Source organism: Cajanus cajan, chromosome 3 (assembly GCF_000230855.2).
Source record: "Cajanus cajan strain Asha chromosome 3, NIPB_CcT2T_4, whole genome shotgun sequence".
NCBI lineage: Eukaryota > Viridiplantae > Streptophyta > Magnoliopsida > Fabales > Fabaceae > Cajanus > Cajanus cajan.
This window is the reverse complement of record NC_138519.1, coordinates 80,951,432-80,967,717: the sequence shown is the minus strand read 5'-3', so window position 1 is coordinate 80,967,717 and position 16,286 is coordinate 80,951,432. Positions and strand designations below refer to the sequence as shown.

Below are 16,286 nucleotides of genomic sequence, written 5' to 3'. Positions count from 1 at the left end.
ATACAAAAGGTGTATTGTTTCTGATCTTTAAAACTTTGTTTTTACGATTGGTTATATGGCTCTTTGAGATAGGGTGTCTCACGAAAGAATTAATGGTGTGTTTGAATGATGAATTTATATGGGGTAATTCATTTATTTGAAGAATTTCAAATTCTTTGAGGTGAAATGCTTTGTTTGGATGAGGAATTTACAAAGAATTTGAAATCCAATCATTTGTGAAATTCCTTAAAATAGTAGAATTTCAAATTCTCCCAAAAATGGGAGAATTTGAAATTCTTCATATTTGTTTTTCCTATTTCTCCTATATATTTTATCTTATCTCTTCATTTTTTTAATTATTAGATATTCAAAAATATTTTTAAAATTGTTAAACATTATCTAATATTAATTGTTAAAATTATTAAATATTATCTAATATTTTTAAATAAATATTTAAAAATGGATTAATATTTATTTTTATAAAATTTAATTTAAAAATCTCAACATATAAATATATTTTTAAAATCAATTTTACTATGATGGAATAAAATTATCATATTCAACCTAACAATTTAAAATTTAAGAAATTTGAATTGACTCATCCAAACAAAATATTTTAAGAATAATAGAAATTGAAATCAAAGTAATTCAAATACCAAGAATTTAAAATTCCTTGAATTTGTAAAATTCCTCATCCAAACACACTATAAGAGAAATCTTCAGATGAGTTTTTTTCAAGTGAATTATGTGTTTGTGTAATCTTGTGAAATCAAGATTATGTCATTTAGATTCTGATTATAATATTGTTTGCACATGATATTTTTAAAGAATATTATATATACTTCTCCTCTGAGAGTCAAATTAAACTTCTATCTAAAAAAACTCTCAACTACCTAAAATTAAAAAAAAAAATACTTAATTTCAATGTTTTTCAACATAAAATAATAATTAAACATATATTAAAATAAGAATAATAGCAAAATCTATAACTTACAATATTACGGATCTACGGTGTAAATTTATTTTTACATTGACAATATATTCAAATTAAACTTTTTTATTTTATGTCCTATTTCAATCATAAAGTTCAGAATATTTGGATAAAAACATAATCATTTGGAGATTTAAATAGAAAAAAAGTCAGGGAACAAAACTTAATTAAATTTTAAAATAAAAAAATTCACGAGTACAAAATTGCGCACAGTCTAAATTAAAGAAAAAAACCCCATATATATATATATGTATATATTATCCAATCAAATATATATTTTAAACACCTGGTTAATGCATTTGTATTAACTTACTTTAAAAGGAAATCTTGAAATACATTTTAGATGACCATTTCTAAAAATAAAACACATGTAAATTTTGACATGATTACTTTTTTTAATAATGCACGAAAATATCACCCAAGAGATGATCAAATAATAATTCTTGAAATATAGAGATTATATAAGCAAATTTTAATTTTTTAAAACTATTTTCCGTGAATTTATAAAAAATTATAATTGATCAAGTTAGATTTTGAAAAACAAAAACGATATTTTCTTCTAAAAAATGACGTTAGTTATTAATTCATTCATGATTTAATTAATTAATTAAATTTTATCTAAATTAAAAAATAACTAATTTTGAAAATTTAAAAATATATTTATTATTGTTTTCATAAACCAACTTAAAAATGAAACCAAACGTGCTAAGAGGAAAAAAAAATAGTAAAATTATACAAAATTCTCCGAAACATATTCCGACCTGATGTATCAGTTAATAATTTAAATATAAATAAAAATTTTACTGTGTACAATAAGAAATTGACATACATAATTGCAAGATTTAGGAGTTGAAAGATTGTAATCACTAATAAAGAAAGGAGATTATAATTACATTTTTTTTAATCGAGCATTTTTTTTGTAATTTTTTTATTGAGCATGAAGATTAGTTAATATAAAATATAGCAAATAATTTTTAAAAATTATCTTTTAGATGTTTTGAAATTTAATTTTAACATTTTCAAAAGTTACAATTTAAAATATATTAAAATCTTCATACTTCTAAAAATAAAATTACGGAAGTCTTTAAAAAAAATGCGGAAGTCTTAAATTTTTAATTCATTTCGAAAACATGATTCCTAAAAAGTAGAAGTGTAACTTCTGAAGTCATTGGCTTATTTTGAGAATTTGCTCCTGGAATCTTCACAACAGATCTCTCGGAATTTTTTCGAAAACTAATTTGTGAAAGTATTAAATTTTGACACATTTTATAAACTTAATTTTCAGAATATCTAAGTATTAGTTTATGAACAAATTGAAAATAATGCAAAAAGCAAAAAGAAAAAGAGACGCGAATAAAATCCGCCCGGAAATCGACATGCATGATTATAATTTATAAAATGATCGCTTTATGGCTTCTGAGTGCTGCTGCATTTCTACGATCCAATAATTGGGTATTGTTTCCCTCCTACCACATCATCAGTGATTACCCTTCTCAATAGTCACCCAAGGCATCCATTGAATAAAATAATTTCTCATTCTCTTTATTTATTTATCGGCCATTGTAATTATACTAATAAATAAAGAAATAGAGTGGAAATATGTTTATTTGAATAAATATAAGAAAAGTAAAAAAATTACTTTTTCAAATGAATAAAAAAGAAAATGAAAGAGATAAATAATCTATATGAAAAATATTTTATATTAGTTAAAAATTGTTGGGATGAAACCTACATCATTCAAACAAGAAGATAGATATGAGTTTATATACACGTAATTGTTTCTATTGGTTAAGAACAAGGTTGTCAAACTCGAGAGTCTACACTAGAGCTGTCAAAGTGGGCCGGGACCCGTGGGCCAACCCGGCCCACCTTGAAAATGGGCCGGGCCGGGCCAAAAAAAATTGAAGTTTTATAGTAGGTGGGTATATTTCAACCCGGCCCACTTTGACCCGGCCCACCCGGGCTAAACCCGTGGTGGGCCGGGTGGCCCACCAACCCACCATTTTTTTTTCAATAAAAATTTGAATATGATTTGTAGTTTATTTTGTATGATGATATATTGAAAATTTTTATTTTAAACTTTTATCATGATTTGTATTTAATTTTGTATGATGAATTATGACTTATAACTATTAATGATGTTAATTTTATGACTATTATGTTAATTTATAATTAATTTAAAATTTTGAATTTTGTTAATAATTTTTTTTTAATTTTTGGTGGGCTGGTGGGCTGGCCCGTATAACCCACCAACCCGTGGTGGGCCGGGCCGGGCCAAATTTTTTTTGAAAAAATTACAAGTGGGCCGGGTTGGGTTGGCTCGTTTTTAAAGTGGGTCAAGGTGGGCCGGCCCACATGGGCCGGGTTGGCCCGTTTTGACAGCTCTAGTCTACACAAACTCGTGAAGCTCTCATAGACTCGACTCGTAAATTCGTAAGAGTCTTCTTAATATTAAAAGATATTAAAAAACATAAACACACAATATGATATCACTATTTCAACATTCTAAGTTTGAAATAAGTCAAATAACAACAATAAAATGTCATAATACAAATCTTAAAAAGTCGAAAACACGTCCACAAATCAAAAACATAAAACAAGATCTAAATTTATCAATCACCACGACGATGGTGACTAGTGGGTGTTCGTCGGAAACTGTAGGGACGACGCCGGAAGCTACGACGACGGTGCTAGAAGCTGCAACGACAACGCCGGAAGCTGCAATGACGGAAAGTGCGTTCGTATGCAGCAGAGATGCGCGTTCGTATGCGGCGGAGGGAGAGAATATATCCTCTTTCATTCAAGAAATTTACATAAATTTCACTAAATACGGCAGTCTCATTTTTCATATTCTAGTTCTCATACAGATGAATTTGGGTGAATGAAAAAAATGTTTTGAACGGTAGAAAATGTATCCTATCACTATATAATGTGAATGTGGATGGCTACTGGCTAGTGTTGGGGGACTTGTCATTTTCAGTACGGTACATGAATTTATCTGCGAACTTAATGGCACGATTCCTTGAAATAATTGAGGACTGACTCTGGGTCTGGGACTGCGTGGAGAATTATTAGTCTAAGCCTAAGGTAACCAAAGGCTGAAAACAAATCAATTAATAAATAGACAAACTTTATTTGTGGTGTCACATTTTCATTTTCAGATCCCATGTCTCTTTCACGTGAGATGGTGTCCCTTCCATCTCTGATAAAATTACTATAATCCACAAAATTTTAACATTTAAAACAACTGCACAATTAATTAAGATTCCAACTCTTTTAACAACTCAATCTGTGTCTTATTCCAAGTGTTCCGTATTTCAGATTCATTGGTTATAAGTAAGTGAAATAGCCAAACTTAACAACACTGTCCTTTCTGCACATTCATGCCATTGCAAATGGTGTCTTTCTGCCCTGTGATCTCTCATTCCTTCAACTGCATTCCTCTTCCAACTCCAAACACTTCACATTCTGTTCGCCGCAACAACCCTCTTCCATGTCAGTGTCCACTCTCGCTCCACACTTCTTCACATTCCCTTAGGTATGTTCACCAAAAACCACTGTCTCATTTTGAAAATTATGTTGCCTGTAATCACTTTCCTACATTTTATTTCTGTTGTGTTGTAAAGCAAAACAACCTTGGACTCATCATTAAATAACACATGTGATGTGCTGTACATTGTCCTACATTTTTTTTATTAATTTATTTATTTATCCCTTCCAAAGTAGCCCTTGTCCACTCACAGATTTTCTTTTCTTTTTCTTCGTGATAGTTTACCATGGGGGAGAGAGTCACCACGAAGCACCATAATACGAGCTTCAACTACAGGTTCACACTTTAGACACAGGCTTTAGAATAACTTTTTGAGAGTTTCTCTCTCTATCGAAAAAACCGGTAAAAAAGTTCTAAAAACACTCTTAATTTAAGCATATATACATAGGACTGCATTATTGTAATTTTGCACAAGGTATGCAACACCGTGAGTGTAATGTAGTGAGTTTTTCTTCATTTACTGGCAGATGTTTCGGTGGATGTAGCCGTAGAGGAAAAAGAAAAACGGATTCCCAAAGGAGAAACTTGGTCTGTCCACAAATTTGGTGGAACCTGTGTGGGAAACTCTTCCAGAATAAAGAATGTTGCGAACATAATTATTGACGATGATTCTGAAAGGAAATTGGTTGTGGTCTCTGCCATGTCAAAAGTGACGGATATGATGTATGATCTTATCTACAAGGCTCAATCCCGAGATGAGTCGTATGTTTCTGCACTTGATGCAGTTTTAGAGAAGCATAGCTCAACTGCAGAGGACCTACTTGCTGGAAAGGATCTTGCTTCTTTCTTATCACAGTTGCATCAAGACATCAGTGACCTCAAAGCCATGCTTCAAGCCATATACATAGGTGCCCCTAACTTCTCTCTTTCATTATTTTTGTCTTTTCATTCCCTCATTGAACCAAAAAGCCACCTAACATACTTAATATCTTGCAGCTGGTCATGCAACTGAATCCTTTACTGACTTTGTTGTGGGACATGGGGAGTTATGGTCTGCACAGATATTGTCTTTAGTGATTAAGAAAGTATGTATTTCAAATAAGAAATATATATATATATATATATATATATATATATATATATATATATATATTTTCTTCTAATCCTAATTGTGCTGATTGCATCTTGCTTTCCTTTCATTCTGCAGAATGGGATTGACAGCAAATGGATGGATGCAAGGGAGGTCCTTATTGTGAATCCTACTCGTTCTGATCAAGTTGACCCTGACTACTTGGAATCTGAACGAAGACTTGAGAAATGGTACTCTCTAAATCCATGTAAAGTAATTGTTGCCACGGGATTTATTGCAAGCACACCTCAGAACATTCCTACTACTCTCAAGAGAGATGGAAGTGACTTCTCGGCAGCAATTATGGGTGCTTTGTTTAGGGCTCGCCAGGTCACAATTTGGACAGATGTTGATGGTGTGTATAGTGCAGATCCTAGAAAAGGTTTGTTCTGCTCCTCCATTTATTTCTTTACTATTGGCATAGTGATGTTGCTTTTGTTGTCTTATATATGTTCGACAACCTTAGTGTGGGTTTAATTTATTATAAATATGTTGTTCAGTTGGTGATGCTGTGATTTTGAAGACATTGTCTTATCAAGAAGCATGGGAAATGGTAAGTTGTTCTCTGGAAAGTGTCAAAGCTAATTGTGTTTGTGACCATAAAATTCAGGAGATTAACTTCCGAACTCATGCATCTTGTGCAGTCTTATTTTGGTGCCAATGTCTTACATCCACGCACAATAGTCCCAGTTATTCGGTATGGCATACCCATTGTAATAAGGAATATTTTTAACCTCTCTGCTTCTGGAACAAAGATCTGCCATCCTCCTATTATTGGTGATGAAGATAGTCTAATATTAAAAAATTATGTCAAAGGCTTTACAACAATAGACAACTTGGCACTTGTAAATGTGGAGGGGTGAGTCATGAATTGAAGTTATTTTATTTTATTATACTTGACTCCAACAAGTTGTAGAGTCTAAGGTTTCTCATTGTTTCCTTTTGCAGAACTGGAATGGCTGGTGTTCCAGGTACAGCCAGTGCTATTTTTAGTGCAGTAAAAGACGTTGCAGCTAATGTTATAATGATATCTCAGGTGCACTCACTATCTTATGCTGCTTTTTGCTAAATTTTCCAGTTATATATATGGAACTTCTAAGTTCTATGACAATTAACCGTGTAGGCTAGTAGTGAGCATTCTGTGTGTTTTGCTGTGCCCGAGAAAGAAGTGCAAGCTGTTGCTGAGGCGTTGCAGTCTGTATTTCATGGCGCTTTGGATGCTGGTCGTCTTTCTCAGGTTCCGAATCTAGTTCTGATACAATCACAAGCTAACTTCAATTTGATTGCAATCAAATTCTATTGCTCAATAGTGATGTGATATCATAATTCAAGTGTCAAGACTAAGAAGATTTATCTTATTTGTGGAATTTTTAAGGGTATAAAGCTGAAGACTGATATAATTTTTTCCTTATTTTTCTTTGTTTAGCTCATTATTAAAAGCAGAATAAGCATGCAATAAATCTTCTAAATATAGGCCATTTAATATGGTATAGTAAAAGGAAGGAAATATCAGTGATATATTAACTATTAATTGAGACCGAAAAACTGTTGGCTGATGCATGGATGATGAAAGAATTTCTATAATATCTCAAGGACCTAGGATCTACGTTTTAATTATTTAGAAGTTCTGAACGTGAATTAGGGACCTACTGCATTAATGTTGAATTAATTTCTCATATGTTGCATGGTATAGATACCTTTGGCTCCCTAGCTAACTCGTGTCCTAAATGGAAGCTTTCTTCCTTATTAGTTTTTATGTGCTTATATATTTTGTCACTTATGCATTTCATTATGTTAAACTTTGTTATTTCTATTTCGGTCTAAATTATGTTGCCACCTCTCAGGTTGCAATAATTCCAAATTGTAGTGTTTTGGCCGCTGTCGGCCAGAAAATGGCAAGTACTCCAGGAGTTAGTGCCACCCTTTTCGATGCATTGGCTAAGGTCAGGAAATTGTGGCTTATGTTAGTAGTATATGAAAGTTATTGTTGCCATGTTGTAATTTAATTATCTATGTGCAATTTATTTCAAGCATTTATTTGTTTGAATGAGACGTAGATGAATTAATATTTTTTGGTGGGTGTAAAAATCAAAAAATTTAATTTTATATCTTTGTAAAATAATTTTATATAACAGTGAGTAGGGTTGAATTTATAAAGATTAGTAAAATTTACTTCTTTATGAAATTCAAGCAAATAATAAAGGAAAATGGGAGATTTGGATAAGAATTGAAATTAAATAAACTAATGATCAAAACAATAAACCAAACCATAAAATTAATGAAATTCAATAATAACACAACTTTAACCTAACAATCTTAGTCTTAGTATTATTCATCAGTTATATATTAGACATTTATTATTGTGTGATTGCTTCATATATACTTTTTTTTCCTTTTTTATTATCTATCAAAATTAGATTGACAGGGGTTTAAACTTAGGATCTATTACATATTACTCCAATCTTTATTAGTTTTTCTTCATGTATAGATAAATTAAAACAATGTAAGAGGATATTTATTTCTAACTTGCAAAAGGCTTAAGAATCTCTTATTTCTCTCTCTGTTTTTTTTTTTTTGAATTTTACAAACTTGTTTGGAAAGGATTTTGATTGACCAACTATTTGTAGGAAGACTCCAATACCCATTCTTGTATATTCGCTTAAGCCCTTTACTCCTCGCTTAAGCAAAATTATGATAGAGAGGATTCTTCTGCGATGTAAATTCGCTTAAGCCACTTCGGTTTCACTTAACCAAATTTTATGCAGTGATTTTACTTCTAAAATGGAAAATTCTCTGCGAATTTAAGGCAATGGACTTTGTCCCATTTGTCTTCAATGACCTTCCATGAACCCTCTGACTCCTCTGTTGGGATTCATCCCAAGTCCCACATCGGTAAAATGAAGGAACATTGGCTAGTTTATAAGTGTCCACCATTCCACATAGTATGAGGCCTTTTGGGAAGGAGCCCAAAAACAGAACCGTGCGGGCTTGGGCCCAAAGCGGACAATATCATACTATGGTGGAGGAACGGGTGGATTAGCGGGCCCAACAAGTGGTATCAGAGCCAACGGTTCGTCTGGGTTTGATGCGGGAAGACCCTCAGTGTTGTGCCTCGCGATGGAGATTCGAACTTGGTGCCTTGTGTCGAAAGTCTTCCTGATATTGTGGTGTTCAGGCGGCGTGTCCCGTAGAGTTAACGGCGGTACAAGATGGTGACATGGTGACGGATTATCGCTTGAGGGGAGGAGATCACGAGACATGTGGTCCTTGGTCTGAGGGGAGGTTTGTTGGGATTCATCCCAAGTCCCACATCGGTAAAATGAAGGAACATTGGCTAGTTTATAAGTGTCCACCATTCCACATAGTATGAGGCCTTTTGGGAAGGAGCCCAAAAACAAAACCGTGCGGGCTTGGGCCCAAAGCGGACAATATCATACTATGGTGGAGGAACGGGTGGACTAGCGGGCCCAACAAGATCCTCTTCATTTGATTCATTTTTTCTCTCGTCCTTGACCTACAAAGGAATATGTTTAATCAATTACAAAGCGCAAAATAAAATAAAATAAAATATTGGATTTTGATTCAAAACAAAAGGAGTGAAATTGTGCCTAAAACAACTTAATAATCACCATTAATTGATCCAGATCAAAATAATGTTACGAAACAAATATATACAAGAAATCAGGAATTATGATGTAAACCTTATACATCAAAGTTGAATATACACGGCATTGAATTAACGAACGCTTTGGCTTCTAGGCTCCTCTTTTCGTTTGCAATGCGTAGTTATATATATTTTTTGATTTGTTTAAGTTGTGTTTACTCAAACTTGTTACTAAAACAGGCCAGCATAAATGTCCGTGCTGTAGCACAAGGTTGTTCTGAGTACAACATAACAGTAGTTGTTAAGCGAGAGGATTCTATAAAGGCTTTACGGGCCGTTCATTCCAGATTTTATCTCTCAAAAACCACCATAGTAATGGGCATTATTGGACCTGGATTAATTGGAAGCACACTGCTTGACCAGCTAAGGGATCAGGTAAATTTTTTTGTAGATAATTTAATTTGTATGTCTCCATAATTAATGTTTCAGTTCTTCCTGCATTTTTTGGGGATATATAATAAGTATTTCTTTCAAAAGTGAAATTTCTTAATGAATTTAATTTTAACTAAGAATTTAAAAATATATAAAGCTTATCTGAATTCACCATTGGAAGATGATATTATGATAATTAATATATTGCCATGATTAAAAATGAGAACAATGGACGCAGTCCATAAGAACGCAAAGTATCTTTATAATATTTTGCTTTATTTTGGAATGTCCCTATTTTTTATTTTCTGATTTAAGTTCTAAAAAGTAAATGATAATTCTCACAATCATTTGTAGAAAGCAAAGTTCTATCGGTTGATGTTATTAAATTTTGGTACTGTAAAAAACATGACCTCTTGGTATTAACTTATCCCGAAATTATGTAACATTATGCAGACTGCAAATCTGAAAGAAGAATTCAACATTGATTTGCGTGTAATGGGCATCATGGGTTCAAAGTTGATGCTCCTTGATGATGATGCGTAAGTCAAATTATTCAGTTTTATCATTTGAACATCAAATAATTGACATTATATGAGACTGGTATATAATCGATCCCAAAATGAAAAGAAAAGAAAAACGACACTATCCCAAAGGAAGTATAAGGACAGTGATTAAGCTCATGAGCATTTAGTTCCAATTCAACAGAACATCGTACTAGAATCATAAGCCATCATACCTCTAATCTAATCAACTGTTAAAGCTCAAGCTCTGTCAGCAACTTAGAGTAACCAACTTTCACTTAAAATGAAGACGTGTAATGTCGAACAAATGATTCTGTTGTCAAATCATTTTTTCTCATCATGAAGAAGGAAATTCCACCGATGATGGAGATGGTTATCTCTTCTCTATTGAGTATTGAACATATTGCTTTGGTTTTCATTCAATTATCTGAACTACAATTTCTTTATTTAGGGGCATCGACTTAGATAAATGGAGAGAACTTAGAGAAGAAAAAGGAGAAGTGGCTAACTTGGAAAAATTTGTTCAACATGTGCATGGAAATCATTTTATACCAAACACCGTTTTAGTGGACTGCACAGCTGACTCCGTCATTGCAAGCAATTACGATGAGTGGCTGCGCAAAGGAATACATGTTGTCACCCCCAATAAGAAGGCAAATTCAGGACCACTTAATGAGGTAAGATGAAATAATCCACCTTAGTGTCCTTATGTATGAATTTTGTTGTTGTCATTATTATGACTTGTCATATGGTGGAATAAGCCTTTTGTTGTTGTTATTGTCCTTTTTATTGTGACATAGACTGCATTTTTGTTATGTAACTTTTGTATTATCCCCTTTAGTTTTGGATCACAATCCCATTTTTTAATCGAATAGTACATAGTACTCTGCTGAAACTAGAGATCCCCGTACCAATTGGTTCAAGTTTGTTTGTTTTATTTTTCAAGTTTTTTTAGTTAACGGCTAATGCATCAACCAGAATGATAACTTTTCCCCTTAATTATAAAGTCACGTCATTACTTAAAGAAAACCGTATCTTCTAGTTGTACAAGTTTCCTAACTTTATCTCATGTAGAAGACTTTAAATAATGATTTTTGAGAGCAAGTGCAAATTAAGCATATGTTGTCGCACTAGCATGTTATGTCAACCAGTGCGCAACATGTACTCTTTGGGCATCTTTTTGGCAATTTGGAAATTTGTTGCTGTTACACTATGACAGATGTTTCACCTTCGTATACTTAGTTAATAGCATATACCATTAGTTATCATAAAATAAACTGAAATTGTAAGGTGCAGTGGGAATTGGGCTGGGGATCTTAGTCTTCTAATTGAACAACTTCGATGTTTTTTTCCCCTTACAATCCATTCAGAAATGTTGTATTTCTTAAAGTCCTTCCTATCCTTTCTATAATCTCTAATTGTTGTACTATTATTCTTTTATCGTTTGCTTCATATTAAGTTACTACTTTTGGGTCTCTCACCTTTACTCTTTGCATCCATGGCCAGTATTTGAGGATAAGAGCCCTTCAGAGGCAATCATACACACATTACTTCTATGAAGCTACTGTTGGGGCTGGTCTTCCAATTATCAGCACTTTACGTGGTCTTCTTGAGACTGGTGACAGAATATTGCAAATTGAAGGTATCTTCAGGTTCGTTTTGAAACTATTCTATCTCCACTTGTCTCTTTTTGTGAATTAGACAATTTCAGACTTTTGGATTATTCTGCTGTTGCACTCAGTCTTATATATTGTCCACTTTTTGCTCACCGAGGAGAAAAAATAAATTGCAAGAACATTACTTTATGGATCACTCATGCATGTCTATAGGCTTTATTCATTTGATCTTATGCTTTCAACCTTACTTCATGGTATTGCCTATGATTTTGCAGTGGGACTTTGAGTTACATCTTTAATAACTTCAAAGATGGACGGGTTTTTAGTGAGGTAGTAGCTGAAGCAAGGGATGCAGGTTATACTGAGCCCGATCCAAGGGATGACCTGTCTGGAACTGATGTTGCTAGAAAGGTAGTACAATGTACATTTATTTAACATATCTACAACATTTTATTGTCTTGTCTATAAAATGTCTTCTTGAGCTTGATATCTGATGAGTTTCGATATTCATAGATGCTTAGATTGAGAATTATGAGTAGGGCTGTAATTCAATTGAACCAAATCAAATTACGTCGATGCTTTTGAGTTTGGTTTATTCAAATAATGTATAAAAGAATGTTATGACCAAGTAATATGTTGGATGGTAGCTAGACACGTGACATGATGCTATATTGCTATGAGAACTAGTTGGACCATTTAGGATAGTGACAATGTTATTTTGATTCATGATATTTGCTATATAAGCTTAATTCAATATTCTTTAATTTGTTCATGGTTATTTGACATTAAAATTACCGTGGTTCTACAGGTGATAATTCTTGCAAGGGAATCAGGTTTGAAGCTAGAGCTTTCTGATATTCCCGTTGAAAATCTTGTGCCAGAACCATTAAGAGTAAGAACCAATTTGTAATAAACTAGACAGTTCTGAGTTTTATTGTGTACTATACACTTGATATAAATATGTTGATGATTTCTCGCAGGCTAGTGCATCAGCTCAAGACTTCACGCAACAATTGCCAAAATTTGACCAGGAATTAACGGAGAAATTACAAGATTCGGAGAATGCTGGGGAAGTGAGTAACTAAACTAGACATTATTCTGGAATCTAGATTAAACCACTAGGAAAAAGGATAGCTACAATAATTCATGTTTTAGTTTTCTAAGAGCATGTTATGTTTGAAGGTGTTGAGATACGTGGGAGTGGTGGACGTGACTAACCAAAAAGGAGTGGTAGAGCTGAGAAGATACAAGAAGGATCATCCATTTGCACAACTATCTGGATCAGATAATATTATTGCGTTCACAACAAGAAGATACAGAAATCAGCCTCTCATAGTTCGTGGACCTGGAGCTGGTGCCCAAGTAACAGCTGGCGGAATATTCAGTGACATTTTACGACTTGCATCATATCTTGGTGCTCCATCATAGATTAAGCATTCTCTCCTTGCTTTCTTTTTGTAACTTTTAATGGGTGTGCTGTGATATATATGAATAATCACTATAACAAATAATTAGGACTTTAACATATGCATTACAGTTAAACTGAATGATGGTGATTTATCATGTAATTATTGTATAGTAAAGGCGATCATAGGATGAATTTTTATGGAAAAAAGGCTATGTTTTTCTATCTAAGTCTTCTTTGTCGTCCGAAGTATCCACCACGTTTAAGTATGAAATTCATCCAAAGAGATAGAGAGAAATATATAAAAAATATTATGAAGTATTTAAAAAAAAATTAGGTGTTTAAAAATTATTACTCATAAAATAAATTTGACTTATAATATATAAACTTCTTACATATTAAATACTTGATTAATATCTCTTATTATTATTTTTTTTAATCTATTTTCTTATTACCTCATATTAACATTATATATCACACCTAAAATAAAAAGATGACAACCAAAAGCCTTTTTAACTTGTTTAAATAAAAAATTAAATATATTAATTTTTCACTTTTAATTTCCAAGTTTTTTTGTTGTTGTCACTTCATTTCTAATCTTTTGTAACATTTCAAAAATAGTTTTTATCATCAATTTTCATTAAAAATATTTTTATGTAACAAATAAAATACATTTTATATTTGTTATATTCCACTTCATCATTGTCACAATAAATTGATTTTAATATTTTTAGATAATTCCAAAATACACTTCATTATATTCTTCACGTATATCTTTTCTAAGTTGTTAAATGTTGGATCCTAACTATTGTTAGTGATGAAGTTGGACCAATGGTCTTCCTTCTTCGATGAGGTGTCCCTCTTGATGTTTAGGCAGTGATCGTGATAAATGGCAATGGTCTTAATGTCTTGAGCCAACTAGTAGTTCTTTTTGGCTTTGGAGGAAGTAACATTGGTGATAGTGCTAGTGGATGCTCTAGCATCTCCTTTAGGATGGGGAAATAATTGAACTTGAGGTCAAACTCCTCTATGATGAGATGTTGGCCGGTGGCGACCTTGCAAAGATAATGGTCATTGAGGATGAATAAGGTTATTGTTGAGATCATAAATTGTGAAAAATTACTCTTCATTGGAGGGATTTAGGTTAGGACTTGAAGGTTTAGGGTTTGGTGATGCCAAATTTGTATTAGAGAGTGTATGTGTGATCGTGAGAGTGAGGGTGAGGGTTTTTTAAAGGAGAATTGAGGGTAAAGACTATTTTTAAAACATTGTTAAAAGTTAGAGATAAAATAGTAACAAAAAATTTATGGAGTCTAAAAGTGAAAAGGCAGTAAATAACAAGAACAAAAATTATATTTAAACTTAAAAAAATTAAAATTACAAAAATAAAATATTTAAATAACAATTTACTAAAATGAATAATTTTTGTCATGTTGACAACAATATAAACAAAACATTGTTGGTCATAGGGATTTTTGTTGCAAACCAAGAGGATAAAGAAAACGTTGGAGGCCCAAGCATTTTGTGTTGCTTTATAAATACACAAAAACTGCTTGACTAGACATTTTGTGTTGCAAAGTTTTAGTACACAAAAAATGCTAAGGATTTTGGTATTTTTTGTGTGTTGAAGTATTACAACACAAAATATATGACCCTAGACATTTTTTGTGTATAAAAAATAACACACAATGTCGTGTTAAGAAATTACGAGACCTTAGACAAATTTTAAATTTGAGTTTTATTTTGATATGATTTATTTATTTAAAATTTATTTTTCTAACTTCCTAAATCATAAAATTATATAAATAAAATTTGATAATTAAGTTATTTTAAAATATCACTCTATTATTATTTATTCAATCATTACTCATAATATATTTATATGTATATATATAATATTTTATTGATACAAAAATAAATATACATTTAAAAGAAACTAATTTAATTATAAACAATCATGTGTATTGTTAATAATATATTTTATGAGCATGACATGAATTTAAAAGAAATATTTTTTATTTTTAAATTAGAGAGTTTGTGTATATAAAGCCTTTTTTCTGTTCATATTGTTTATGGTGTGTTCTTACACTTTTGCTCTATGCAAATTTGGCTTAAGACTCCCCAAACTTGTTTCCAGCTTGTTTTCCTTTTTTTCTTTCTTTCTTTCTGTTGTGTAATTTCCTTATTAAATAAATCTGTTGTTATAATTTTTCTTGATGTGTTAATATTTACAATGTATTTTATAACAATGTTGATTGGACACGTTGGAGTTGATTAGGCATCGAACAAATGATGAAGATAGACTTCAATTGGTATATTGACATGTAAAAGTTTAAGTTAAAAATAAAGAGGAAGAAGAATATGTGCAATCTTAGTTGTCATCGCCTATTCTAGTGTATTCTAGTGTTAGGAACGACAATAATGAACAACAACAATCAACAATGTTCATTCCTTTGGGAATGTAGTTCTAACCTGAGCTCTACTCTAATACTTGGATCAGGGTTTGGAGTTTTAAGAAATTGACATTTAGAGCAACCTATGTCAACTCAATATTAAATATGATATTTAACACAAATTCATGGCGTTATGTTGTTTACTATATTAAATTCTGAGGTTAGTTTTAACTTGAGGACCAAATTGTCATGACTTTGAGTTGATAATATTTTTTAGTTTTTAATTGTTAATATTTTAGTTAATTCTAATTAGTTTATGGTGAATATAGATACTACAAGAAATATTACATATAGTGACATATAAAAAGTGTCATTATAGGTACAATATATATAAGTATATGTATACTTGACATATAGTTATATACAATTTTAGTGTTGATTTTGAATGAGATTTAATAACATATTTTGTGTGTCATTATAATCTATACCCACACTTTTTAATAATATACCAACATATATTATAACTATTGTATAGATAAAAAATAATTTTTAATGATATGTATAGTGTTATTATAGGGTGTGCGTCACTATATAACAATTTTGTTGTAGTGAGAATCTCTAAAAGTCACCTCTTCGAATAACATTAACTATAATTTTGAGTGAGCATCTACTATTGTTGCATTTGTTGATACTGTTACTCCAAATGACTTTGGAGATTTGACTGTT

At 31.7% G+C, this 16,286-nt stretch overlaps 1 protein-coding gene across 2 annotated transcripts; it reads left to right on the top strand.

The window, feature by feature from the left end:
* Positions 1-4,294: 4,294 nt before the first annotated feature.
* On the top strand, positions 4,295-13,397 carry LOC109807745 (bifunctional aspartokinase/homoserine dehydrogenase 2, chloroplastic). Of its 2 annotated transcripts, XM_020370344.3 has the most exons (18): positions 4,295-4,508; positions 4,741-4,796; positions 4,988-5,368; positions 5,457-5,545; positions 5,668-5,971; positions 6,090-6,142; positions 6,234-6,448; positions 6,538-6,625; positions 6,713-6,826; positions 7,434-7,532; positions 9,434-9,628; positions 10,079-10,164; positions 10,598-10,823; positions 11,653-11,798; positions 12,038-12,173; positions 12,571-12,654; positions 12,743-12,835; positions 12,945-13,397. In XM_020370344.3, exons 1-18 carry the CDS (start codon positions 4,354-4,356, stop codon positions 13,188-13,190), a joined length of 2,766 nt encoding a protein of 921 aa, XP_020225933.1. In that variant the 5' UTR covers positions 4,295-4,353; the 3' UTR covers positions 13,191-13,397. The 2 variants fall into 2 exon arrangements, with proteins under 2 accessions (XP_020225933.1, XP_029129263.1); XM_029273430.2 differs by lacking the exon at positions 4,295-4,508 and having other exon boundaries at positions 4,764-4,862.
* Positions 13,398-16,286: the final 2,889 nt, after the last annotated feature.